The 26,420-nt window shown below is 42.1% G+C and overlaps 4 protein-coding genes across 4 annotated transcripts in view; 2 read left to right on the forward strand and 2 right to left on the reverse strand.

Annotated features, from left to right (window-relative positions):
- Window positions 1-288: 288 nt before the first annotated feature.
- On the forward strand, window positions 289-5,493 carry ctxn3 (cortexin 3). The gene is made up of 2 exons (XM_076164086.1): window positions 289-615; window positions 2,527-5,493. The coding sequence occupies exons 1-2, from the start codon at window positions 585-587 to the stop codon at window positions 2,970-2,972; spliced, it is 477 nt and encodes a 158-aa protein (XP_076020201.1). The 5' UTR covers window positions 289-584; the 3' UTR covers window positions 2,973-5,493.
- A 2,207-nt stretch (window positions 5,494-7,700) lies between these two features.
- On the forward strand, window positions 7,701-17,018 carry lmnb1 (lamin B1). Its single transcript, XM_076164144.1, has 11 exons — window positions 7,701-8,261; window positions 11,046-11,202; window positions 11,925-12,050; window positions 12,245-12,415; window positions 12,880-13,005; window positions 13,527-13,747; window positions 13,936-14,164; window positions 14,374-14,478; window positions 14,653-14,772; window positions 15,201-15,323; window positions 15,618-17,018. Exons 1-11 carry the CDS (start codon window positions 7,897-7,899, stop codon window positions 15,657-15,659), a joined length of 1,785 nt encoding a protein of 594 aa, XP_076020259.1. The 5' UTR covers window positions 7,701-7,896; the 3' UTR covers window positions 15,660-17,018.
- Window positions 17,019-18,101: 1,083 nt separating this feature from the next.
- On the reverse strand, window positions 18,102-23,467 carry LOC143011253 (lamin-B1-like). Its single transcript, XM_076164068.1, has 9 exons — window positions 23,106-23,467; window positions 22,083-22,239; window positions 21,479-21,604; window positions 20,971-21,141; window positions 20,132-20,257; window positions 19,219-19,439; window positions 18,836-19,034; window positions 18,444-18,527; window positions 18,102-18,183 (listed from the first exon to the last, which is right to left on the reverse strand). The coding sequence occupies exons 1-9, from the start codon at window positions 23,465-23,467 to the stop codon at window positions 18,145-18,147; spliced, it is 1,485 nt and encodes a 494-aa protein (XP_076020183.1). The 3' UTR covers window positions 18,102-18,144.
- Window positions 23,468-24,647: 1,180 nt separating this feature from the next.
- Window positions 24,648-26,420, reverse strand: part of megf10 (multiple EGF-like-domains 10) — a 28,196-nt gene continuing 26,423 nt past the window's right edge. The window contains exon 25 of the mRNA XM_076163989.1: window positions 24,648-26,315. Coding sequence (XP_076020104.1) covers window positions 26,149-26,315 — 167 coding nt within the window. The 3' untranslated portion in view covers window positions 24,648-26,148. The remainder of the gene's footprint in view (window positions 26,316-26,420) is intronic.

Consider the following 26,420-nt stretch of genomic DNA (forward strand, 5'->3'; position numbering starts at 1 on the left):
AAAACAAATTAATTTGAAGCTTAATTATTGAAATATTGCAGCAAAAGTAAAATTGTAAAACAGAACTATTAATCAATGCAAACGTTGGGATTCTCTCTCTCTCTCTCTCTCTCTCTCTCTCTCTCTCTCTCTCTCTCTCTCTTTCTTACTTTCTTTTAAACGTTAACAGCTCCAGACTTGCTCCGAAACAACTCAGCTCACTTTCTTACATTAGTTATAACTGTATTTGAGAGAAATGAATGAAACGTTGACGTAGTTCTCTTCTGTTCTGTTAGGTTGAGCTCTGCGTTTATGACCCGGCGCCGGTGTGATGTGGTCCCGGCCGGTCCGCCCCTTCCTTCCTCCCTCTGGAGCCAGGCAGGCAGCGCCTCAGCGGGGCGGGAGGCTGCGGAGCCCTCTGCCGGGGATGGATGTCCCTCCTGTCGGCTCTCAGCACACACTGGTCCGGCCGCTGCTCCTCCTGACTGCCTCCTTCCCTTTCCCTTCTCTTTTCTTCTCTTTCTGACATACATGCCGCGGACGCTGAGGCGGGGAGGTGAAGGTAGAATGGACCGGACCCTCTGGTCCTCTCTCTAACTCTGGAAATGGAGCCCACATCCCCGCAAACACACACAGGTACGGAGACCCCCGCTGCCCCGCTGATGCATGTTGCTGACCGCGTCTCTGCGACAGCTGGGGGGACTGCACGGCTTTGCACTTGTTGAGTGAACACACGGTGTGGGTGGGTGTGTGTGTAGGTGTGTGTGTGTGTGTCCGCCTCCGCCTCTAGATGCCTCTAAGCTCACACGTACATGTCTTATTCCCGTAGTCGTGTTGTGTTCAGTGAGATTGCAGCAGTTGATTTCATGAATCCGTGTTAACTTCGCTCTCTTGCAGCTTCTCTCCTCCAGCTCTGTCATGATGTTGCATTTTCTTCCGCCCATCATTACATGTCACTGCATCAGAGGAGTCACCTGTAGTAATACATGTATGTCACTGCTACACACACACACACACACACACCGTTTCCCACCTGTTTAGGAAATGCAGCAACATTCAGGGTTATACTGTATGTACAATGTCTGAATTCAGGGACAGTGGGACATTTGATCACACTCTGCAAAATTCTCTGTCTAAGTTCACTGCAGTAACCTGTACTCATGTCAGATGAGAGTGTGTCATCATTTGGACAAACATACATTCTTTGACCCTAAATTGAGTGAAGCCCCCTCCCACCAACACACACATCCGATTCTGAATATAATGAGTAAATGACTTGAAGTAGATTCACCCTAATAAGACTAATGTATACATGAAGACTAAAGACTATAGGATGTCAAAAATGGACACCAGGCATAAGCTTATTCATTGTCTGGACATGTTAGACATCACATTGCAGTATGACAGAGAAATGTTGTTGCTGTTATTTGTGTTAAAGATGGAGGTAAATGTTTCGTGTTACAGCTTGAAAAGGAGCAAACATACACACCATTCTGTTTGGAGTGTGACATACAGGAGGAGGTGCAGGTTCAGCGCTTTGGGGTCTCCCCCCCTGAGGACACACCTAAATGTGCAGTGTCCTTCACATGATCTAGCTCATTAATTAGGACACTGCCACAGAGAGATCTTGGAAATTAGAGAAAAGAGAGGGCGGAAGACAGGAGGGAAGGGAGAGGGATAAACAAAGCTCACTCAATTCCTGAATGTGTGGTTTCTGTAGATGCGGGGAAAGCTTTCGATCGCGTGGAGTGGATTTATTTGCTGTATTAGAAAAATGTGACTTTTGACCAAGCTTCATCGCATGGATTAGGCACTTGACATACAGCATCAATGCTCACTAAATGTCAATGATCACAACCTTTTAAACTTAAACGGGGAACTCGCCAAGGAGTCTTCGCCATTCGCCCGTTACTTTTCGATCTGGCTATAGAGCCAGAATAGCAATTTCACTTCCTAGTTGCAGGGACGCTTTAAGGGATTCAGAGAAAAGGAGTTGGACATACTGTAAAGTGTCTCTATATGCGGATGAACCTTTGCTTTACGTATCAAGTCGAGAGACGGCTCTACCTCCATGCCAGTACTCTGGATGTAAGTTGAACCTTCACAAAGGTGAACCCTCACTAGATTCTGTTCTATCATCCTATATATGGAAGGCTCAGCTAAGTAAACTTCACCTTCTTAAGTCTGAATGCAACAGAGGCATGGCCCTGCCTTATTTTTACCCAATAGGATGTTGGAAACGAAAGATTCAGCCATTCAGCCTCATTTGAACAGGAGGAACTGCTATTGTGAGCCAACCAGGATCCTGCTGCTCAGTAAAAGTAATTTATCCAAAACTGGAACCTCTGCCAATCTGACTAACCAAACATGACTCACCTGTTGAGACTTACTGATTTGACTTGATATGCTTGACTTGCCTCTCTTAGCTTTTTCTCATAGGTGTGGCACAGTGCATTAACTTCTGTACACACAATACTTGTTAGTACCTTTGGTCTTTTACATCTGTCTTACCCTGTGTGACTGTTGTGCTTTGGCCCATCTCCTTAGACAATGAGGTCCATGTGAAGAGGCTGGGCCAGGCTGGTGTGAAGAGGATGCCACAGCGCCCCCTCTGGGAGCTGCCGCGTCACTATCCTGCCACCGCCACATACCTCTGTTCTTGGATGATGGAGGGAGAGCCCTTCACTTCTGCCCTATCCTCTCTGCTGCACACTGCTGGCGGCCACTTTGTCGCCCGCTCCTCCTCCTCCTCCTCCTCCTCCTCGTCTTCCTCTGCCTCTTCTTCCCTCTCCTCTGATTCAGCCATCTCCGCCATGTCGCTGGAGCAGAAGACCACTTTTGCCTTGGTTATCTTTCTCTTTGTGTTCCTTGTCATCCTTATTGTGCGTTGCTTCCGGATCCTTCTGGACCCCTACAGAAGCATGCCCACCTCCACTTGGGCTGATGGTCTGGATGGTCTGGAGAAGGGCCAGTTCGACAACACCCTAGCTTAGGGTTGTATACAACATACAACCACCCAAGCAACAAGCACACAATAATGTACGCATAATTTTGTGCATACACGAAGACACACAAAAACAGTAGGAGCGCTGTTGCCTTGAGTATGTAAACTGTTTCTTGGTACACCTCCATTTCACGCTGCCTTAGCTGTGAATGTAAACTAATGTGTTTAAACAATGTGTTTAAACTAAACACATTGTTGTTCCTGTGAGAACATTGTTGTTCTCACAGGTGTCAGGCCGGTTCAGTGGAACACGTTTGTGTCTTTTTGTTTTCAACTTTCATCTTACAAACCACTGGATCAGATGGAGGTGTAGCCTGGCCATGTCGACATAATCAAAATGTTTTTACCAAGAGAAACAATTTGAAAGCACAAAAGCAAAATGGACATTTTCATTTGGTTGACCACAGAATTATATGTTTGTTTTATGTTGACACAGTAAATACAACAGTGGGTTTTTAACAATTATAAATAGTAAGTATTAAAAGTAAAAACACTGCTATTAAAGAAGAGTAGAGTTTAGTTTCACTGTCGGGTGAAAACTTTAAATTTTTTTTTTTCTAAAAAGAAGAGAAAGCGAGAAAGAAGAGAGCGACAGAAAGCAGAAAAAGGAAAAGTAGTGTTATTTTCTGGGACTTTCTCACAAGATTACATTTCTGAGATACAATACTTTTACCTGCCAACTGCCTACAGCCGTATTTATCTCATGCTGAATGTAAACTACAGAACTGGAAAGTATAAAGTAGCTACAGCCACACAGCTATCAGTGGGGTCAAAAGCATTATAAGTTTAATAAATTCCCTGAACTGAAATGGAGAAAATGAGTATACAAAAAAACGTTTATGCTGGAAAGTAGAAACTATGACATTGACATTTTGTAAAGAATCGTCCTAAATTCCTCCACTTTCACAGCATAAACCAAAAAACAAACTATCCCTGTGCTTATTTGCTTATTTGTAATCTGTTTATTGTCAGTTACAAACAATCTAAGGGTGTTACCTCTTGCAGGGTTGTCATTTTACTCCACCATACCTCACTCTATTAGCCTGCCACTGTTTGTGCTGCGCTTGAGGGTACATGCTAGTTTTTTCTTTTGATTGTTTCTACCCTTTACTTTATTTTAGTCCTTTCCAAACACTCGGAAAGTGTTTGGACCATTGATTTAGTGATTGAAACATTTTAAAGATGATAAACAAACATTTTTAAAGGTCATTTTAAAGACATTTCGGACAGGAATAATGTGAATTGTGACATTGGCGCTTTAGTAGTGTGGTGTTCCCTTTCCTGTGTCACGGAAAATGGAGGAGTAGGGTCCATTCCATCATTTTAAGAAATTGTTGAAAAAAATACAATAAAATACAGTCTTATATTTTACTTTACATTCTTTTGATTCAAAATAGTGAGCAGAGAAATAGGCGTTTAGGTGGATTTGCCTTAGAGCTGTTCATGGGTAGAGAAGCACATCTGTTCACTTTGCAGTACATGCCAAAGGACTCTGTGTAGATGAGCTAGAGCCCATTCTACATGGCTTCTTAACAAGCTATCTAAATACTTGAGATATGTTCTAGACAGACTGTTACCCTTTCACAGGGATTTTCATGCTAGTTTTAGTCTCAGTCACTCATATATTCCTTTCTCCCAACTATAATCAGATTTTTGTCACATCACAATGCCTTAGTTTTAGTCCAAATTTAGTCGACAAACACTAAGGAGTTATTTTAAGAAATTCTTAATGTTTCCTTTAAAATTAGGTCTTTCTCTCATCCGCTTTGTCACCCTTATTTTCGTAAAACAGACATGTGCTAACTACACAACTACAGCTATAATCAGTCAATCCATTTAACAAACTGCACTTATTTCTTAACACACATTTAACAACAGCATGGTGTGATGTGCAAATTATTGGTAAGGGTTTCCACAACACAATATCTGCTTACAGTATAAAGCAGACTTACTTGCTTACTTTTTTTTCCATATGTGATGTGAAGAGTCTTGATTACCTGCTTGGTCATTTTGAACACCATTGCATTTGTTTACAATACAATGCACACATATTTGGAGCTCCATAAACATTAAGCATAGTGAGGATTCCGAGAGAGGATGTGCAATATTATTGATTTACTGAGACAACAAAATCATTTTCTGGAGTTTTATTGTGATTGGTTTCTCAAGTTGAAAGAACATTTTCTTCAGATTTTGAGGAAATGTCTTCTTAAATGACACTTATGTATGTATTTACTGAAGCAAAACATAAAACCTATGTCATACCTATTTATCTCTATCCATACCTCCTCCAGGCTCTGCCTCTTAGCACCTATGTCCTATTGTTCGACTAGAACTCAGCTTCATGACACTAAATCTTGTTCTTCTCTCTGGATTAGATATTTGCTTGTGTTGTATTTACACCTCATTTGTATGTTGCTTTGGATAAAAGTGTCAAATGACTTTATGTACTACACGAACTTGACTGAATGACCTCGGTAAAACAGTTTTAAAAAAGCAGATATTACACATCCTCCGTGGACTTACAAAACAGAAACAAAAACATTGACATAACCAAATGCTTCTTAATATATTTTTTGATGGACGGTATATCACTAGTGCACAAATAATTGATCGCTAACTTGTCTTTCAAATGTTAGTTTGTTGCACTAAGGGGTTAAATTGCCTGCACTTTATGCACCTTTGCACATTTTTAGTAAGTAATTAAATATGAGATCAAGACTGCGTTCAATGCATTCATGAACAGTTGTAAGAGCTTAGAGGCCATTTGATATGAATGAAGTATTTGATTGGTGATTGGTGTGACAGCATATTTCATTAGCAGCTAAAGGTTCCACTGTTACTGCACAGCCATGTCTCCACTCTATTGTCAGTTGTGTTCCTTAAAAGGTATACGTACACATACACAAGAGCAGGTGCAAATTTCTGTCACAATACAAAAAAAGCTAATAATACACAAAAAAAAATGCTGGTGTTGTTTTCTTGTGGAATATTTATAATTATTTAATAAAACAGCTTGTGTGGAACGAAAATATGTTGTGTGGGGGCTGTTATGACTTCATCCACCACACTTGTAATGATGTTTTACTGAATTTCCTTTGTGCTTCCAGAGTGAGCGACAAAGACCATGGCCCTGTTGGAAAAAAAGTCTTAAAGCTGTGGAGCTAAGTAATGTCATCAGTGTGTCCATATGCAGGACCCATAGCTCCAGTACTGTGTGATTGTGCTACACTGTGGTGTACATTTATACCTTCACATGACTCAGTTTGTGTTACAGAATAACAATAAATAAACTATTTCCATATCTGTGTCTCTTAATACTGTGTTTCTGTTTCACGTGTGTTGTTCTTGGAAGTCAATTCATAGAAAATAGGCACAACAAGGCTTCAAGCCCTTCAACTCTCAACTGACCTGATGATATATAGAGATATACGTATATGATACATATGATATGATGATGACGATATCAGATGTTTGCGCACCACGAGAGACACACAAGCGAGTGCCAACCTAATAATAACCCAATGCCTTAATACTTTAGCTGATACAGTAGCTGAGTCTAATTCTATTTTGATGGAAGGCACGATGTTAATCAGCAGTTGGCTTCCATTTTTTAGTCACGTGACATTATTTTCAATTTCACTCTTGCATGTCCTTGCCTGTTTCACATTCAACCCATAAAGCCTAAATGTCTGCATGTGTGCACTGAATTCCACACATGCTGGCTGATACTGATCACATGTCTGCTCTGAAATATAACAGGACAGTGTGCAGACTAAGTATAAAATGGTTTCATTGTCTCCCTCTGGTGTTCAAAGATATTGGGACAGATCACAGCAGGTCAGTGTCTCTCTCTGTCTCAATCCTGGATTATTCACATCATATTCAAGACAATTGTTCAACTACAAACACTCTCTACCTTCGCAAGTGCACTTCCTACTGTGTTTTAAATAGTTTCAAATAAACAAAGACAATGTTTGTTTTATTCACATCAGTATAAACAAGTTATGATTACATTTGCACTGCCAGGTTCATGTGACTTAATTCTGATTTATAGCTCATGTTTGGCAGAACAACCAGAAAGGCAGTAGTTGTTTTATGACCAAATGGAGGTTATTCTGTGTGATCAACCCAGCTGCAAACCACCGTAAATACTGGTGATTAATCTATAATGCAGGCACAGAAATTAGATATGCATTAATTTTAAGAGTAGATGTAAATAGGTTGTCTAAAAATCCAATATTGGAGGAAAAGTGTCAGAAAGACCTGCAGTGTTACCGTGGCAAGGTGAATCTGCTGTTCAGGTCCCCTTTGTTGTCTCTGCTGCGCACACCGGAGCCAGCAGAGGGCGCAGTGATACATGGCCGACAAACTACATCTGGTTTCCCTTTCAGATTAAAGGGGCAGCGCTTGTTTTTTACCCCGGGACAGACCGTTCCTCCACCAAAGTGCAAGCCCTTTGAGGGGCGGCCACATTGTGCTTTGACCTTTAAAAACACAAGACGTCCGTCCAGTCCTGTTGGTTAACTATTAAGCATCAGCTGAGGTGCCCGTTGTATGTTAAGGTGTTGGCCTTTGTTGTAACGAAGTGTTGACTCCGCCTACCTGGGAGTTGATCGGTGTACGCAAGTTTATTTTCAAGTATACCCATAATTTAAATTTGAAAGAAGGCGTCGCGTCGAGCTTTGCTATTGGCTGGAAGCAACGTAGAAGTTTCAATGAGCCGCCATGTTTAGTGACCAAACCCCTCTTTCATTGAGTAGAGAAGACACTATATACAGGTAAGGCGTCGTTCTGACTCGGCTGCGGTAGAGCGCTTTGTTAAAACCCCTCCCGTCTGGACAAGACATTTGTTTAATTTATTCTCGTCTTTCGCGAGATAGTTTAAGATTGTTTTTAGCTAATCTCGTACAATGGCGACCGCTTCTTCAACTCCGGCCGGCCAGAAAAGCACGTGCCGCAGCAGCAGCAGCAGCACCCCTCTGAGTCCGACCAGGATCACTAGGCTGCAGGAGAGACAGCAGCTCCGGGACCTCAACGACCGGCTGGCCGTTTACATCGACAAGGTCCGGAGTCTGGAGTCTGAAAACGACGTGCTTCAGCTCCAGATCAGCGAGCGAGAGGACGTGAGGACCCGGGAAGTGAGCGGGCTGAAGGCTCTGTATGAGACGGAGCTCGCGGACGCCAGGAGGTCCTTGGATGATTCTTCCAAGGAGCGGGCCTGGCTGCAGCTTGAACTGGGGAAGATCAAGTCCGACCATGAGCAGCTGCTACAGAAGTAAGCCTCTTTCACTTTAATCATGTCGGACAACCGAATGTGTGAACTGCGGGGGACGATGTTAAGCTCAACGCTGTCATGCAGGGCTTTGATTTTGGAGCCATTTTTGCAACATTAAATGCGCAGGTCCGCAAAGTGTTACGTTTATCTGACCCGAGCGTCACTCTTAACACAGAATCCCAACCCCTTATTTGTGGATTTTATGAATTGTTAGGATTCCCCGTTCTGTAGCTAATCCACTTAGTTGCATTTTATTTTTAAACATGTTGCTGACCGGGGTGTTTTTGGCCCTCCATTGTCTATTTTGCTGAAAGGACGAACCCTCAAAACGTTATTAAAGGCTTATTCGATTTTTTTTTTAAAATTCAGTATTGATAAATAAAGAACCAATGAGAATACAAACGAAAACTAAGTTGTTATACCACCTAACATCTTATCATGTGTGGATCACATTGTCAAAATCACCACTTCATCATTTCCGTAATGGCTTTATGCTGCCTTCAGTGTCTCATCAGCCCAGGGGCCATATATGGGAGGGGAAACCCGGAAACTATCGCAATGAATCTTTCGTTTAACTTGAATCGTGCTTTCAGTTTTGCTTTCTTGTGCGTTGGTGTTGTTTTGGGTTCTGGTGTTTAGAGGAAAGTTTTGCAGTCAGATTCTCTAACCCGTACTAATGTATGTAGTTAGAAGAATAATAGTAATAAATGTACCGCTTGAGTCTGGTGGTGAATACCGTCTCTCCTTCTGCTTGAGCGTTTTAAATTTAGAATGTAAAATCTTCCATGGTTCCTATTGCAGCTTTTGCTACATTCTTGCATTTGTGCAGATGTTTGTTTTTAGTACAGCTGGAACTTATTTGCAGTCTCTCCACACAAAAAGGCGTCATGTCCAGCAGGGGAGTTTAACAGCTGATTTCCTGTCCCACCAAACCAGGAAACCATTTCCTTTACAATTTTGTGGAGTATTTCTTCTTCTTCACCATCTTCAAATTGCGTAAAACAGATATCTATCTAAATATGATTGTTTAAATGCACAGGGAACTTTACAATTACAGATAGATTAAAAACTATTTTCAGTATTGGAACAAATCTAGTGTTTGGTTATGGGTGTATGTGATGCAATGATTGCCCTCCTATATAAGATTGTTCATCTGCAATTTCACAGTGAACTTGCAGACTTTCGTGTAGCTGAAAACATCTCAGCTTGTGACTTTCTGTAACTTGTGAAATGCCACAAGGATGTTGCTTTCCATGTGTTTGCTGCTTCAGCATTTATACACATTTACACACAAATGTAGGCCTTTGTGGGGAGTTTGGCATGGAGCTGCAGGATATCGGACATGAAGAAATGCTGAGTGTGAGCACAGAGGAGCAGGTGCTGTGGAGCGGGGCACCTGTCCGGAAGGGTCACAGTCACTCACAGGACAGGCGAGCGCAGGCCATGGTGCCAGCAACAGCCCGGTTCACTCAGAGACAGATGGCGCTGAAGCCTCCTCTCAGTAACCAGAGATGTGTTTGTGGTCAAATTGTGAGTCAACAACATGTGGCTGGATTATGTAGTAATAAACGCCGGCTGTAAATCTATAATTTGTCACTTTCTGCGTGTTCACACCCCGGCGCAATTGATGGATGCAGCCACCAGAGCAGTCTGCCTTTGCGTTTCACCTTTCTGAAAATGGCATTAAGTGGTTCTTGTTTACAATTACACTTTGTGGATATGCTGGTTAGAACAACAATGTACAAGGCTCATTATTGTCCTTTTGTAGTTTCAGTCAATAGGGGATAAATGGGGAAATAATGGTTTCATAGAAATGTGGAAATCCAACTATAGAAACTGTTGTTGGTGTGTTTTGGTGATCACGCATGGAATGGCCGGTAAAGAAGAACAGGAAAATCTGGTGTAGGGTGACGCAATGACCCGGGCGTTGCCACTGTAATCAGACATGTGGCCTTAAGTGAAGCTCTGAAATCATTTTGGAATCTCGTGCTTCTTCTTAATTTAGCAGTGTGAGTTTGGGCGAGGATGCTCCTGTAACATAAAGCTGTTTACTCACTGTTTTTGTTCTCCCAGGCTTTTTTTTACTGCAAAATGCCAGACATACCGCTGCATTCCTGTCATACCTCGGCCAGCACAGCAACAAAAGCAGCTCACCCGTAAAAGCTAGTTAGTGTGACCCTGTGGCAGACACTGAGGAAAATAACCTCCAGCTGAACGCTTAATGCTCACAAAGCCACTCAGTCAGGATGTTGACTTTGTAAAGCCAGCAGAGAGCTGGGAAATTGAATTACTTAATGTTTTTCTTCAGGAATATATTCTGTGGAATGTAAACTACTGCATTCACACCCGTTGTCATCCTTGTTTTTTGAAGAGCCGGTACCTTTGCGTTATAAGATAACATCACTAGATAATTAGAAATTGTGGCCAGAAGAGAGTAATGGCCAAGAAAAACATTCACTGCAGCCTGGTGATGTTAAAACAAAACACTTTCTTAATGAAACCACTTCACACAACTCTTTTACAATTTCCTGTCATCAGTTGTACCACCAGGGGGCGCTTGGGTGACGGTTTGAGAACTGTAGTTCCAAGATTTGTTGATCAGTGTGTGATGCCAGTGACAAAAACTACAGGAAGCCCCATCTATTAATAAATCTGAGTCTCGGTGAAAACCTGAAAATTATGAGCCTCGCAATTTCTGAAAGCAGAGCTCTGAAGGTGTGTTGATGACCTGTGATGCGTTCTTCAGGTTTAACACGAACAATCATTTTTGTTGTTGTCTCACAGTTACACTAAGCGGGACTCTGAGGCCGCAGGAGCCCAGGCCAGGCTCAAGGACCTGGAGGCTCAGTTCAACTCTAAAGAAGCCACGCTGACTACAACACTGTCTGAGAAGAGGGGCCTGGAGGCCACACTGATGGACCTGCAAGAACAAATACAAGAGGTAATTCTGTTAGACCTGGTGGCCATACATTATGTATTCTTAATTATGAGTAGGAGCCAAATTGTGTAATTTATTATGGTTGATAAAGAGAAAGGTGTAGAACAGTTCCCCAGGGTTGTGTCCAAGTTTCCATGCAGCTATTGATGGTGTTGGTTATTCTTTTCAGTGTGATGAGTGAACCAAAGCAATGTGCACAGGGTTTCCAGCGTGCGCACCTTGTGAATCCTATTGCTTCTGGTTGAACTGTTTTCTATCCTAAAGCATGCATGTTAGATTCTGGTACACATCGCTACACCACTCCAGTTGCAGTGTACGTGCTGTAACCTGTTAGTATGGAACGCCCAACACACAAGCATGTCACTCTGTATTGCTTCGGTGCCGCATACACAAGCAGCTGTGAAGCACGTCTCAAAACGGAGATCTTCACTCTGTGGTCTTCTCTATACCAGCCCACACCAAAGCCTTCCATTGAAATGAATTAATTAGCTGTTGTGAGAAATGGAACCCGGCATTGCTGAAAGGTGTGATGGCTTCAGGTGCTCTCTACTGGCCTTTCCTCCGTTACACTTCACTGCAGTCTGATATAACACCTGGTTAAATCCCAGTTAGAGCAGGTATAGCTGCTTTGATTTTGGACCTTGCCTGTATATATTTCTTTGGCCTAATAGGTTACTCTGCTTGTTGTGTTAATGTTAAAGCAATGTACTTTTTTTTTTTTCCAGTTGGACACTAGTCTGGCCCAGACCAAGAAGCTGCTGTCTGATGAGATGCTGCTTCGTGTTGACTTTGAAAACCGCTGCCAGAGTCTGGCTGAGGAGCAGGCTTTCCGAAAGAACATCTTTGAGGAGGTGAGAACGTGAAGGATATCCTTTTTATGAGCTCAAAGATAAAATGCCGACTGTGTTTGTGTGGTATCTCCCATTGGGCATTAATGCACTATGGGCTCTCTGATTTGTGACAAAGAAACGTGGAATAAAGGAGAGACGAGGGTCAGGACCTATATCTGTCAGCAATATAAACCTGTATGATACCTTTTCTCCAGGAAGTGAAGGAGGCCCGACACCGTTACGAGACTCGGCTGGTGGAGGTGGACTCTGGACGGAAAGAGGAATATGAGTTCAAACTGTCTCAGGGCCTCATTGAGATGAGGACTCAGAATGAGGAGCAGATCCAGATCTACAAGGACAGCATGGAGAGCACCTACGTGACTAAAGTATGAACACAGACACGGTCCAGATGTTTAACTTGTGTAGTGGACACTTGCAGCTGTTTGTTTTTAACTAAATGGTCGCAAATATGTCAAGAGGAATTTATCTCAATTTTTTTCTAAATTTTTAATCTAGTTTAAATCTATAAATGTTTACTTCTGACAAAATTTTGAAGTGACTGAGGCTAAAAGAGAGAGAAATACTACTACATAAAGCTTATATGTAATCCTTTAGGATTAAGGTTCAAATCTAACAACCAGGCATTCACAAAGTTTGGGCCAGCTTTAAATGAAACTGAAATTGAGACACAGGCAGATCATCATAACATAAGTGATGTTGAAGTACACATACGGCTGCTGCGAGGAAGGCTAGAGGAAATGATGCAAGCGCTCAGTTCCTCTCTAGGTACAGAGGTGTGAATTTACAGGAGAGGGTGTTGACACTCTGACTCTGTCTGTGATTGCTGCAGCTGGAGGATCAGCGTCGAATGTCTGAGATGAACAGTGCCTCAGCCAACATTGCCCGCGAAGAGATGAGGGAGGCCCGTCTGCGAATGGAGAGTCTGACTGGGCAACTGACGACCCTGCAAAAGGAGGTGAGGGCTTAATATATCACAATTCAACTCATCTGCAACTTTCCACTGTGGGTGTGATTGTTTGATGGTATTATGATTGTGTAGTAAGACGAACTCTACAGGGTTATGGTCTTGATGGTCAATGCCAGACTTCCACTCAGACGTTCTGCATTCCTTGATACAGGTTTTAATTGATTGTTCTAAATGACTGAAATTATGATGCACCCCCGACTCAATCTCACCTTACTCCAAACTGCTTTCAGAAAGTTTGCTAACCGGAGCTTCACTTCCTGCTTATTCACTGACAAAAATAGAAATGTTTTTTTTTCTTGATCATCTCTTTAAGCGTGTGGTAGTTGTTTGACCTCCATGATCAGACTACTTTTGATGAGGGACTAATGCAGAAATCAAAGACATGCCAATGTTTGTTTTAATGTTCTTAAATTCTTGTGCTTTTCCAATAATGCTACGTATTGAGTTCCATGCTTGCTCTGTGGTATTTAAGCACTGCTTGTTCAAAGTCTGGACTTTTGTCTGTTCAGACTCGTGGTTGGCGTGATCGTATATCAGAGCTGGAGACGGCCCTGGTCCAGGAGAAGGACACCAGCCGTAGACTGCTCATGGAAAAAGACAGGGAGCTTGCAGAGATCCAAGCCAAGATGCAGCAACAACTGAACGAGTATGAACAGCTACTGGACGTCAAGCTGGCCCTCGACATGGAGATCAGTGCCTACCGCAAGCTGCTGGAGGGCGAGGAAGAAAGGTGAGGTCAATCAAGATGTTTGGGCTGGTGAGGTTTCAAAACAAATATGGGTGACGGATCCGTCTTTCAGAGAAGGTTACAGCCAGTTCAGTCAGTTTTTGGCCTTTATCACTTAATCTCACATTCCTTAGGATTTCTGTCCATACCACAGACTTTTGGAGTTTTAACCCTTGTTTTCCCCTTTCCAGGCTGAGGTTGTCACACACTCCATCATCTCGTGTCACAGTGTCGCGAGCTTCATCCAGCAGCCGCAGCATTCAAACCACTCATGGAAAAAGGAAGCGCGTGGAAGTGGAGGAACAGGAAGCCAGCAGCTCTGTGTCCATCGCTCACTCCGCCACAGCCACAGGACCCATCTGCATCGACGAGCTCGACACCGATGGCAAATTTATATGCCTGCACAACACTGGAGATGAGGTAGGGTCCTGATTCGTGACTTTGTACTTTCAATAAATAGGTGGCATATGTATACAAATTAGTTAGAATGACAAAAAAGTAGGAAAGTAACCATGAAAAAAGCTATGGAGTCTGTTTGAGGGTTTGTGCTGAAGTGAAGAACATTTTGATTCCATGGAAACGTTGAGCATCAATCCTGATTTAGTGTTGTATCCATGCAAATGTCTCAGGATCAGGCCATGGTAGGCTACGAGATGATCAAGACAATCGGAAAGTCCACAGCCACCTACAAGTTCACTCCAAAATATGTCCTGAAGGCAGGACAGAAAGTCACGGTATGTTCTGTTACGTCATTCTACAATTACACCAGGTATTAATGTGACATTTCGATTAAATGGCTGCTTCACTGTGGACTGCTCATTGTAAACTTGAAAGGGAATATAGAGATTTTTGACAAAGTAGTAGTAGACCTGTTAGTATTCAGAAGTAATAAATGTTACTCCCCCCAGGTCTGGGCGTCTGATGCTGGCGTGAGCTCCAAGCCTCCTGCAGACCTAGTGTGGAAGAACCAGGCATCATGGGGTTCAGGGGAGGACATGCGTGTGGTGCTGATAAACCCTCAGGGAGAGGTGAGAGCATGACAAATCATGCACATTTTTACAAATTTGCCACATTAGCTTGTGGGTGAAGCAACTGCAGTCACAAAGTTTGCCAGAGCCCCACTATTTTCAAACCCAACCTTGAGATCCCCTGGGTCAAACACTGGTTTTGCCCAAAACCATAATCCATAAAAACATTTGGATCGCATGACCCATCATTAGCTATGAATTCTGGGTGTTGTCACTGAAATGTGTGAACTTAACTGTTAGCAGAAAATACCATGCAATGTGTTGTTGGTAGCAGTCTTTTTTCATATAATCTTACAGTAACATTTTTATGACGCAACATTGTTCATTTAGATACTTGAAAAAACTGCAGCTCCTCGCTTGATTCTGAGCTGCCAAACCTGCAGTGTTCATGTGTTAGCTGTTAGTAAGCTGTCTGTCTGTGTTGACAGGAGGCGGCAAAAAGAAGCACCACATTCAGGACAACGGAGGGGGACAGGCAGTCGGAGGAGGATGAGGAGGAGGAGGAGGAAGAGGATGACGATGGAAGGGAGGAAGACGCTTTCCACCTGCAGGTGATGGTTTGCTTTATGTGGCTCAGCTAGTCCAACTGCTTTAGCCACAAAGTGATCAGGAGGGTGACAGCTCTCCAAGTTTAGGATTCATGCTGAAGGGTTGTGGACGACAAAGAGGAAACTAATCAATCCTCATGTTACTCTGGATTATTCTTCAAGCGTTCACACACATGTAGTGTTCTTTCAAAGCTGAAACATTGAATATAGATATACAAGGGGGGTGATGTAACCTGTGGACTTAATACTTTGCTGGTTTTTAGTTTCATGTGAATGTTTTTTGATTTAATTCCACAGGGAGAAGCAGAACCTAGTCAGAGGAACTGCTCCATCATGTGATCATCAACCTGCGCCTGCTCTCCAGCTAAGCCAGACCGCTGTCAACTGTAATGCTTTCAACTATTTTTCTACCTTTTTTCAGTATCTTAAAAAAACAAACACATTTTTAAAGAAAAAAAACACTTTTATTTTTTCCCTTAAATATAAAACTGACAGAGATCAGGGCCACATGCCGTCGGAAGTATGATTTTAATAAAGCGCAAACTCAAAGATTTTGGCGGGTGGCGGGAAATTGAGTCGTTATTATAGTCAAATATTTTGAAACTTTTTCTACTGAAGGAAAAAAAAAAAGTAAATTGAATTAGACGAGGAATGTGTTGAATTTAATATCGGATTCTTCTAGAACAGTGGTTCCCAAACTTGGCCCCCTTTAGTAGAATATTTTTGAGCCTACCTCACATACAGGTGCTGAACCGGACTGAGAGACTAATTAAAGGCTCAGGAAACCTCAGCAGGTGATTTGAGTTAATGAGCTGATTAGAGTGAGACACTGAGGATACAATATTGAACTTTTTTCACACCCCCCACTTTGGGAACCACAGTTCTAGAACATCAATACTGGCTGATACAAACCAGTTCTTCATAGCTTTATTTTCATCTAAAAACTGAAAGAATCCTGGTCAAGAACAAAATGTATTTGTAATCCAGACTTTTTATGAGGGTATTTTTTTGGTCTTTATCCTTCTACCTGCACCACATGGCTCAACTCGGCGATGAAGGTTTTTTTCTCTTAGCGTTTTAAAACGTATTTAAGTGAAAAGTGCTCTTAAGTACTTTTTAAATAGATAAAGCTTTTATTTTATTTGTATTATTATTGTTGGTACTATTTTTCAGAACTTCAAATTTGTTACCACAAGGTGTCTATGATAAGTGCAGGTCATAGACAAGTTTTCAGTTAAATCCTGTAAAAACTTTAAAAAAAAAAATAGGGTAAAGTACACTACACTCATCAGTAATAATGTGAATACTTTTGGTGATCTGATGCACACTGGACCTTGAGTATACACTGGCCAATCTGCAAAATCTACCTGGGGAAAAAAGATGAAAACATGCATCAAATCAGATTGTTGCAGTGTCTTTTGACGATATTAGACAGAACTGTGATCGTGATAAAATTCATAAGGATGTTCAGGTTTGATGTGCTGAATCTTTTCTGAAGAATTCAGATTTATGTGAACTTATGTAGCTAATTTAGCTAGTTTCTTTACTAACTTTGAATAAGTATTGCACCACTAAATAAACTAGCATTGATTGTATTTTGAATTTGTTGTGCTACTATGTTTGAATTTGAAATGTTGTTACTATGCATGCTATGGAAGTAATCTTAAATATTTCAATGATTAAAGATGTTCATTTGTATTTTGTGACTTGCCTGGCTTATTTTTCCATACAAGATGGATAGGATATCATAGATATTATTCTAATATTAAACCGTGACTTATCTGTCAATGTACTTCACTTATTTCAGCTTCAACTAGCAAGAATGATCTAAGCAGTCAGTTGTGAGGCACTAGAGTTGTGTCAATGTTTGGCGTCTCTCCACACTGTCGATACTTTTTTCCCTCATTGTGATTGAGTTTCTCTCCAAGCTGTGCCCTGAATGACAGCGCCCTCTACTGTGCACTGATGGAGGGGGTGCAACTAAATGACTCAAAGATATTAAGTCATGAACGTGTAGAATGTGTTTTATGAAAAATGTGTCCCCGTTTCCTTACAGCAGTTTTCAAGGTGCGAGTCTCTGTGGGAGTTGTTTCTGTATAATATAGTGTACAAATGAAATCTGGCAGAGGACTTTGGGCTTTATTTTGAAAGTATGGAGTGAAGAGACTCTTGAGGTAACACTAGCCACGACAAAGCAGCCATTTAATCGACATGTCACTTTAGTACTTCAAATAGCACAGATTTTAGTTGTAGAATGAAGTAACAGAACTTAGCGTCTTTCTGCTCTGCCTGCAGGACATATTTTGGAGTGAACCTGTAGGTGGCTGACTTGAATAGCGCTTTAAATGCTTTTGAATAAAATTCTAAACAGATTTCAGTCAAACAATTCTGTCTAAACATACATTGCACTTTTTGCTACAAACACAAAACAAGATTACACGTTAAAGCAAGACAATGGACGTGCAAACGGCACTAATGTAGACCAGTTAAACTTTAGACAGTGGCGCCTGCAGAAATTCTTCCAGGGGGGGGTCAGATGGGGCCACTGGGGCTGTTGTCATCAAAAGAGCCATAGGTTCCAAAACCCTGCCTTCGGATAAGATAATTCTTGGTTGAAGCTGAAATCGTTGTTCACTAAAGTAGGTTTACAGATTAGTCTGGGTTCAAACCCCTGATATCTGTCACAGTTTTACATAGGTAAGAAAAACAAGTTGGGGTTTTTTTTCCCTGTAGGTCATTTATTTCTTTTATTGACAAAAGGTATAAAAAAACATTAAAAGCATCACAGGTGACGGTCTGGCTTGGGAGTAGGCGCAGGTTGTGATCACATGATGGAGCAGTTCTGAGCAGTTTCTGCATCCCCCTGTGGAAATAAATCAAAAAAATTCACATGAAACAAAAACCACCAAAAACCTTTGAAAAAACACTACATATGTGTGTGATGACTTTTTAGAAAATACAATTTAGATTGATCAGTTTCCTCTTTGTTGTCCACAACCCTTCCAGTCTGGATCCTAAACTTGGAGAGCTGTCACCCTCCTGATCACTTTGTGACTGCTGTTAGTTAAACATAATGTACATACAGCAGTTGGACTGGCTGAGTCACATAAAGCAAGCCATCACCTGCAGGTGGAGGACGCCTTCCTCCACTCCATAATCACTGTCCCCCTCCGTTGTCCTGTATGTGGTGCTTCTTTTTGCCACCTGCTGTCAACACAGACAGCTTACTTACAGCAAACACATGAACAATTCAGGCTTGGCAGCTCAGAATCAAGCAAGGAGCTACAGTATCTTCAAGTATCTAAATCAACAATGTTGTGTCATAAAAATGTTAAATGTTACATTATAATTTATAATCTAACATTTAACATTTTTAGCTTAATTTATATTCATTTTGTGTTTCAACTTGTGGAGTTGTACGGTCTACAATGTGTAGAATTGTAGACCGCCACCAACAACACATTGCATCTAATACTGTCACCTAGTTATTGAAAGTACACGTGTCAGGCCCCCACCTCAGATTTGCCATCAGTGTCGAGCTCGTCGATGCAGATGTGTCCTGTGGCATTGTGAGCAATGGACACCGAGCTGGTGGCTTCCTGTTGATCCGCTTCCATGCGCTTCCTTTTTCCACGAGTGGTTTGAATGCTGTGGCTGCTGGATGAAGCTCGTGACACTGTGGCATGAGATGATGGAGTATGTGACAACCTCAGCCTAGAAGAGCAAAACAAGGGTTAAAACTCATACCTTTGTCCAATAAAAAGGTCTTTAAATTGGACAAATCTGTGCAGCCAATGTCCTGACTCCACAGAAAACAAAGCCATGTGTTAGTTGGCATTAAGGAAAGTGAGAATTTAAGTTTTGTGATTAGGGCCAAAAACAGTGTGAGTGGCCTCACCTTTCTTCCTCGCCCTCCAGCAGCTTGCAGTAGGCACTGATCTCCATGTCGAGGGCCAGCTTGACGTCCAGTAGCTGTTCATACTCGTTCAGTTGTTGCTGCATCTTGGCTTGGATCTCTGCAAGCTCCCTGTCTTTTTCCATGAGCAGTCTACGGCTGGTGTCCTTCTCCTGGACCAGGGCCGTCTCCAGCTCTGCTATACAATCACGCCAACCACGAGTCTGAACAGACAAAAAGTTCAGTCTGAACAAGCAGTGCATCAATACAACAGAGCAAGCATGTAGGTTTAATGTATCATCAATGCAATTAAATGGTGAGCATGGAACTCAATATGTAGCATTATTGGAAAAGCACAAGAATTTAAGAACGTTAAAACAAACATAGGAATGTCTTTGATTTCTGCATTAGTCACTCATCAAAAGTAGTCTGATCATGGAAGTCAAACAACTACCACACGCTTAAAGAGATGATCAAGGAAAAAAAAAACATTTCTTCGTCAGTGAAGCACTTGTTAACTGACTCTGAAAGCAGTTTGGACTCAGGTGAGCTTGATCATCTCTTCATGTGACTTTGACACAATCAAGCAGTAGAAAGCTGAAAAGGCTCCAAAAGCATAGAAAGACCTGCGTGTTCATCACTCTACCAGAGGAAAATCTACCAATTTAGTCCTGTTGCTGTTCGGCATTCACCAACTGAAGCGCAGTAGAGGGTGCATCATGGTTTGGAGCCACTTTGCTGCCTCAAGGGCCGGCCAGCTTCCAGTCATTAAAAAGTGGACTACAGTGGAAAGTTGCAGATGAGTTGAATTATCATGACTCATGATTTATTTACAGAGGTCATTTGTCCAGTCAGACACTGGACGTGGCTGAATTCAACATTCAATATGTTCAGTAGCTCCACATTAAGCCCTCACCTCCTTTTGCAGGGTCGTCAGTTGTGCAGTCAGACCCTCAATTCGCCGGCTGGCCTCCCTCAGCTCTTCGCGGGCCATGTTGGCTGCTGCACCTTTCTTCTCAGTCACCCGACGCAGGTCCTCCAGCTGCAGCAAACAGATAGTCGGAGTGTCACACTGCTTCCTTTAAATTCACACCTCTGTACCTAAAGAGGAACTTTAGAGACATTGGGTTTATAGTACCATATTACTCCCCCGAGGTTCCTCGTATCCCCAAAAGTAGAATGGGGGGAAGAGCCTTCAGTTATCAGGCTCCTCTCTTGTGGAACAATCTCCCAGATTTGGTCTGGGGGGGCAGAAACCCTCTCTAAGTTTAAGAGTAGGCCTAAAACCTTCCTTTTTGATAAAGCTTATAGTTAGGGCCGGCCAGGCTTGCCTTGGACCAGCCCCTAGCTATATGTTATTTTCACTGAGCTCCTCCCTCCTCCTCCCATGATGCACTGAGCTCCCCTCTCTCCCCCCCACCCCCCCAAAACAGTCAAGGCAGATGGCCACCAAATTAGAACCCGGTTCTGCCCCAGCCCAGTTCTCTTACTGTTAAAGGGGAGTATTTTTCTCTCTTTCCCAATTCACTTAACGTCAGTCACTGTTAAATGTTGTCAAAAGCAACATTTTCAGACACAAACATAGTGACCTCTGCTTGAAAAGTTACATTAGCTAGTATTAGTCAGTAGCTATATTCATCTTGTGAAATTTGCAACCATTAAGTTAAAGGATCAGCAGAGAGCTGATTGGAGCAAACGAACAGCTGCAAGTGTCCACTAGACAAGTAAACATCTGGACCGTGTCTGTGTTCATACTTTAGTCATGTAGGTGCTCTCCATGCTGTCCTTGTAGATCTTGACCTGCTCCTCATTCTGAGTCCTCATCTCAACGAGGCCCTGAGACAGTTTAAACTCATATTCTTCCTTCCATCCAGAGTCCACCTCCACCAGCCGAGTCTCGTAACGCTGTCGGGCCTCCTTCACTTCCTGGAGAATAGCACTCAGACATCAGTTTCAGGTTTATCTGCATCCTCATCACACTACATTTATGAATGCAGCATACATGCACAGTTGACAGCTAGAACATAGGTCCAATGAGTCTTCTGCATCCGACGTGTTGGAAAGCAAGAACACTACATTTAAAAGATGTATATCATACACGTTTATATTGCTGACAAATATAAATCCTGACCCTCGACACTCCACATTTCTTTGTGATAAATCATAGAGCCCATAGTGCATTACTGCCAAATAGGGGATACCACACAAAAGCAATCGGCATTTTATCTTTGAGCTCATAAAAGGATATCCTTCATGTTCTCACCTCCTCAAAGATGTTCTTTCTGAAGGCCAGTTCCTCAGACAGACTCTGGCAGCGGTTTTCAAAGTCCACACGAAGCAGCATCTCATCAGACAGCTGCTTCTTGGTCTGGGCCAGAAGAGTGTCCAACTGGCAGTAACAAAGTACATTGCTTAATATCAACACACCAAGTGCAGAATAACCTATTAGGCTAAAACAGAATCTATGGCATCTTCATATAGGAACATGGTTAGAAAAATACACAGTCAAGATCCAAAATCAAAGCAGATCCACCTCCTCGAACTGGGATTAAACCATACGGAGAAGCCATCACACCATTTCAGCAATGCAGGGTCCCATTTCTCAGTGCTGGTTAAATGGGGATGTTATACGTATATGGCCACTTGATGGCCATGATCTTGTGGGTCTGTAAAGCCCTTTGAGACCTTTTTTTTGGTGATATTGGGCTATATAAATGAACTTGACTTACAAGCTACCTCAAACCGCTTTGAAAATAAGAATAACTACACTAAGTTAACTACAAATGTGTTTAGCCCTACAACATTTAGTAGTTTTTAGCCACGTGGCTACCAGGTCTAGCAAAATTCATGTCAAATTGCTGCCATACCTCCTGCATTTGTTGATGCAAGTCCATCATTGTGGCCTCCAGGCCCCTCTTCTCAGACAGTGCTGTAGTCAGTGTGGCTTCTTTAGAGTTGAGCTGAGCCTCCAGGTCCTTGAGCCTGGCCTGGGCCCCTGCTGCCTCAGAGTCCCGCTTACTGTAACTATGAGAACAGATCACAGGCCATCAACACACTTTCAGAGGTCTGTTTTCAGAAATTGTGAGGCTCTTGGCGGTGACATCTGAGCTGGCACTGGTACCGCCACGGCCACCAGAAATGGCAGGACTGACTTGATTCCAGCCCCAACCTTTCAAACTAACAACAACAGCAAGAAGCAGTCAACATCCTGACTGAGTGGCTTTGAGAGTATTAAGTGGTCAGCTGGAGGTTATTTTCCTCAGTGTCTGCCACAGGGTCACACTAACTAGCTTTTACGGGTGAGCTGCTCGTGTTGCTGTGCTGGCCAAGGTATGACGGGAATGTAGCGGTATGTCTGGCATTTTACATTTTGCGGTGAAAAAGCCTGGGAGGACAAAAACAGTGAGCAAACAGCTTTTACGTTACAGGGGCATTCTCGCCAAACTCACACTGCTAAATTATAAGAAGCATGAAATTCCAAAGTTACAGAGCTTCAACCAAGATCCCATGTCTGATCACAGTGGCGACACATCGGTCATTGCATTACCCTACACCAGATTTTCCTGTTCACCAGCCATTCCGTGCCTGATCACTGAAACACACCAAAAGTTTGGACTTTCACATTTGTATGACTTACTCCAACGCAGGACAATAATGAGCCTTGTTATTGTTGTTCTAGCCAGCATATCCACCAAGTGTAATTGAATACAAGAACCAAGAACCACTGTTTCAGACCACCTGTCCCACTGTGCTCTGTTTCACTGCACTAACCCTTTTGAGAGTCACATCTATGTTGTATTGAATCACACCAAAATACAGAAAAGCATGTACATCGTCGTGTATTTCAGGGTTTTCCCTACCATATATGACCCCTGTGTGTCAAGGCTTACTTCTGTAGCAGCTGCTCATGGTCGGACTTGATCTTCCCCAGTTCAATCTGCAGCCAGGCCCGCTCCTTGGAAGAATCATCCAAGGACCTCCTGGCGTCCGCGAGCTCCGTCTCATACAGAGCCTTCAGCCCGCTCACTTCCCGGGTCCTCACCTCCTCTCGCTCGCTGATCTGCAGCTGAAGCACGTCGTTTTCAGACTCCAGACTCCGGACCTTGTCAATGTAAAGGGCCAGCCGGTCGTTGAGGTCCCGGAGCTGATGTCTCTCTTGCAGCCTAGTGATCCTGGTTGGACTCAGAGGAGTGCTGCTACTGCTGCGGCGTGTGCTTTTCTTGTCGACCGGAGTTGAAGAAGCGGTTGCCATTGTATGAGATTAGCTAAATAATCTTTGCGGAAGATGAGAATAAATTAAACATGTATTGTCTAGATGTGAGGGACTTAAAACTAAACACTCTACTGCAGCCAATTTAGAACTATACCTTACCTGTATGTCCACTCATTGAAAAAACATGGCGGCTCATTAAAACATTTATGTTGCTTCCAGCCAATAGTATCGCTTGATGCGACAAGCGCTTTAAAATTTAAATTCTGGGTCTACTTGAAAATGATACTTGCGTACACCGAACATCTTCAAACTGGGCGGAGTTGACACATAACAAATGCGTACACCGTGACGTACAACGGGCAGCCTACCTCCCGGTGCAAATACCAAATATAGAAGGAATGGGGCTGGACGGACTTTTGGTGTCGTTAAACGTCAAAGCACAATGTGGCCGCCCCTCAACGGGCTTGCACTTTGGCGGAGGGAAGGAGTGTCCCGACGTAGAAAACAAGCACTGTCTCCGTATTCGAAAGGTAAATCAGAGGTGGTTTGTTAAGCATGTTTCACTGCGCCCTCTGCTGGCTCATGTGTGCAACAACTTTGTTGTGAAACAACAAAGGGGACCGGAACAGCAGATTCACCTTGCTAAGGTAACACTGATGGAGTGGACGTGAGTAAATGGAAATAAAAGTAGCTGAGTTTGCTTCTATATCAATGAATTAGCAACAGAGGAATTGTCTAGGATTTTCCGAGTATGTGTGGAGCGAAGTCAGCCACCAACCTCTGGCAACTGCTGGCAATTACTGACTCGGTCAGAGCTACACACACTAGTCAACAGGTAAGGTGACTGTACTCCATCATTAACCTTTCTATCATTAAACGTCAGGACCGCTTAAGGGTTCAATGTCTAGCTTAACAACACGCTCTGTAGGGTTTGGGTCTTTTAAATCGACTTACTAATTGTTGCTGAGAGAAAAAACTAAATATACTATACTATATTAATACACTATTTTACATATAGATGAGTTTTCAGTTAAAACCTGTGAATATATAAATTAATTGTCTACAAAATAAGTTTATAATAAATTAAAAAAATAAAATGTGTGCCTTGCTTTAACCTGTAATCTTGTTTTGTGTCTGTAGCAAAAAGTACAATGTATGTAGAGACAGAATTGTTTCACTGTATTCCGTTTAAAATTATTTTATTCAAAAGCATTTTACAAACAGCGCTATAATGAAAAACAAAATTCAAAAATTCATGACAGTATCTCAAAGTGGCAGAGGCTACATGAAGCATTTAGCGAGGAAAGAAATCTGAATCTTTCCTTTCAGAAAACAAATATCATTTAGTGGTTCTTTAAATACACAGGACTGTAGAAAACTGGAAAAGATAACACAGTGTTGGACGAGTACAAGAGTCTCAAATTTCCCAGTCTCCAAAACTGTTTAACTTTTCTTGTTGTTGTAAATTGGACCTTAAATTACACCGGAACAAATCACATTTTGGTTCCTGTTATCAGTTTGTGAGATAAGACACAGGGTGATGTGAACATGTTACATTGGTGTTGAACTGCACTCTGTCTTTCAAAGTGACCAAACTATATACATATGTATACATATGTTACAAACATTTCAAATAGGCTCAGAACAGCTTAAGACTGTTTTCTCCGTCTGCTCATTCTGAAACAAAGACCATACAACACAATCACACATTCATGCTTTCATGTTCTTGTTACATCATTCCATTTAAAAATGCCAAAGTCCAGCTTAAGCACACATTTTTATTCAATATTTGGAGCCCTATATATTGCACAGCAATAAAAATCAGCAAATGTTTTCCTAGTGTTAACAACTACTGAGGGCCCTGTTCTACAGCGGACGGAGCTCTTTTGGTGCTCAGAAGAATGTATTGATTGTGTAGTTGTATTATGACAAAAGATGAGGGATTAATTAATGTGGAAATCTACAGGAAATTGTAAATAATCAATACCCAAAACGTACATTTTTTCCTGTTGAAGACATTTCTGAGTAATGAGCAGAATGAGTGTTCCCACATGATATGTTTTGGTTCTCTTGGATTTTTTTCCTTTGTGACAAACCAATGGGAAATGACAGTTTCTTTGCATTGTGTATGAAGTCGAATAACTTGGGAAAACACCAGCAATTAGTGGGAAAGTATTTCAAATAAAAGACTGGAATACTGTCAACAAATGTCTGGCCTTGGCTTGGATACCATTAAATTAAACATGTATAGTGTGTATAAAAATAAAAAAACAAGTCTTTACATGGCAATTGTACTTTTGGTTAAGTTAAATACTAACCAGACCTTACTACATTTGATTCATTACATACACAAACATCTCTATGGCCAAACTGCTTGAGATCTGGTCTTCCTCGGAAGGAAAAACTCAAACAACTGAAGCAATGTTCTTAATTTGATGGATTTGGAGCATTATCTGCTAAAAGATTCATTAGATTTTCTAACTCTGTGTTATAAAAATAGAGATTTCATTTGTACTGAATGTTATATAGAAACAACATAACTCCCAGATGTATGGAATGACCTACGGAGACTTTCTCACACCTCGAAAACTGCTCTAAGGAAAAGGGGGAGCTTGGATCAAAGTGAACGTCCAGACCCCCGTAGCCTAGAGAAGTAAGAAAAAAGATAGAGAAGGTAGCAGGAGTAAAGAGTGCCTGTCTTTGTGGACGTGAGTCTATGATCATTCACTGTCTGGCTCCTTGTGCTCGGACGTTGGACTCTCTCTGGCTGGCAGGAGATCATAGTGACAGGGAATATGGCTGTTTTTTGGCAGATCGTACGGGTCCTGGCCAAACTGCCCTTGGCTTTGGCTGTTACCGGCAGGGTTGATGGCACTTTGAGTGGGCTCTGAAAACATACGCACACCTGTTGTTAATAAACTCAAATGATGACAGTTAGTGTACTTCACAATGCAATAAGACTGTGTATATATACAATTAGTAACTTGAACTC

Source organism: Genypterus blacodes, unplaced genomic scaffold (assembly GCF_046128005.1).
Source record: "Genypterus blacodes isolate CSIRO-AG114 ecotype Tasmania unplaced genomic scaffold, CSIRO-AGI_Gbla_v1 ptg000133l_1, whole genome shotgun sequence".
In the NCBI taxonomy this organism is placed as follows: Eukaryota; Metazoa; Chordata; class Actinopteri; order Ophidiiformes; family Ophidiidae; genus Genypterus; species Genypterus blacodes.

Bases quoted from the DNA above. Each gene is read 5' to 3' on its own strand.
- ctxn3 (XM_076164086.1), top strand. From the start codon at position 585: ATGGAGCCCACATCCCCGCAAACACACACAG. The intron at 616-2,526 runs GTACGGAGACCC...CCATCTCCTTAG, and splicing joins ATCCCCGCAAACACACACAG to ACAATGAGGTCCATGTGAAG.
- lmnb1 (XM_076164144.1), top strand. From the start codon at position 7,897: ATGGCGACCGCTTCTTCAACTCCGGCCGGCCAGAAAAGCACGTGCCGC. The intron at 12,416-12,879 runs GTATGAACACAG...TGATTGCTGCAG, and splicing joins AGAGCACCTACGTGACTAAA to CTGGAGGATCAGCGTCGAAT. The intron at 15,324-15,617 runs GTGATGGTTTGC...TTAATTCCACAG, and splicing joins AAGACGCTTTCCACCTGCAG to GGAGAAGCAGAACCTAGTCA.
- LOC143011253 (XM_076164068.1), bottom strand. From the start codon at position 23,467: ATGGCAACCGCTTCTTCAACTCCGGTCGACAAGAAAAGCACACGCCGC. The intron at 21,142-21,478 runs GTGAGAACATGA...GCTATTCTCCAG, and splicing joins GAAAGAACATCTTTGAGGAG to GAAGTGAAGGAGGCCCGACA. The intron at 19,440-20,131 runs GTGAGGGCTTAA...TTGTCTGTTCAG, and splicing joins TGACGACCCTGCAAAAGGAG to ACTCGTGGTTGGCGTGATTG.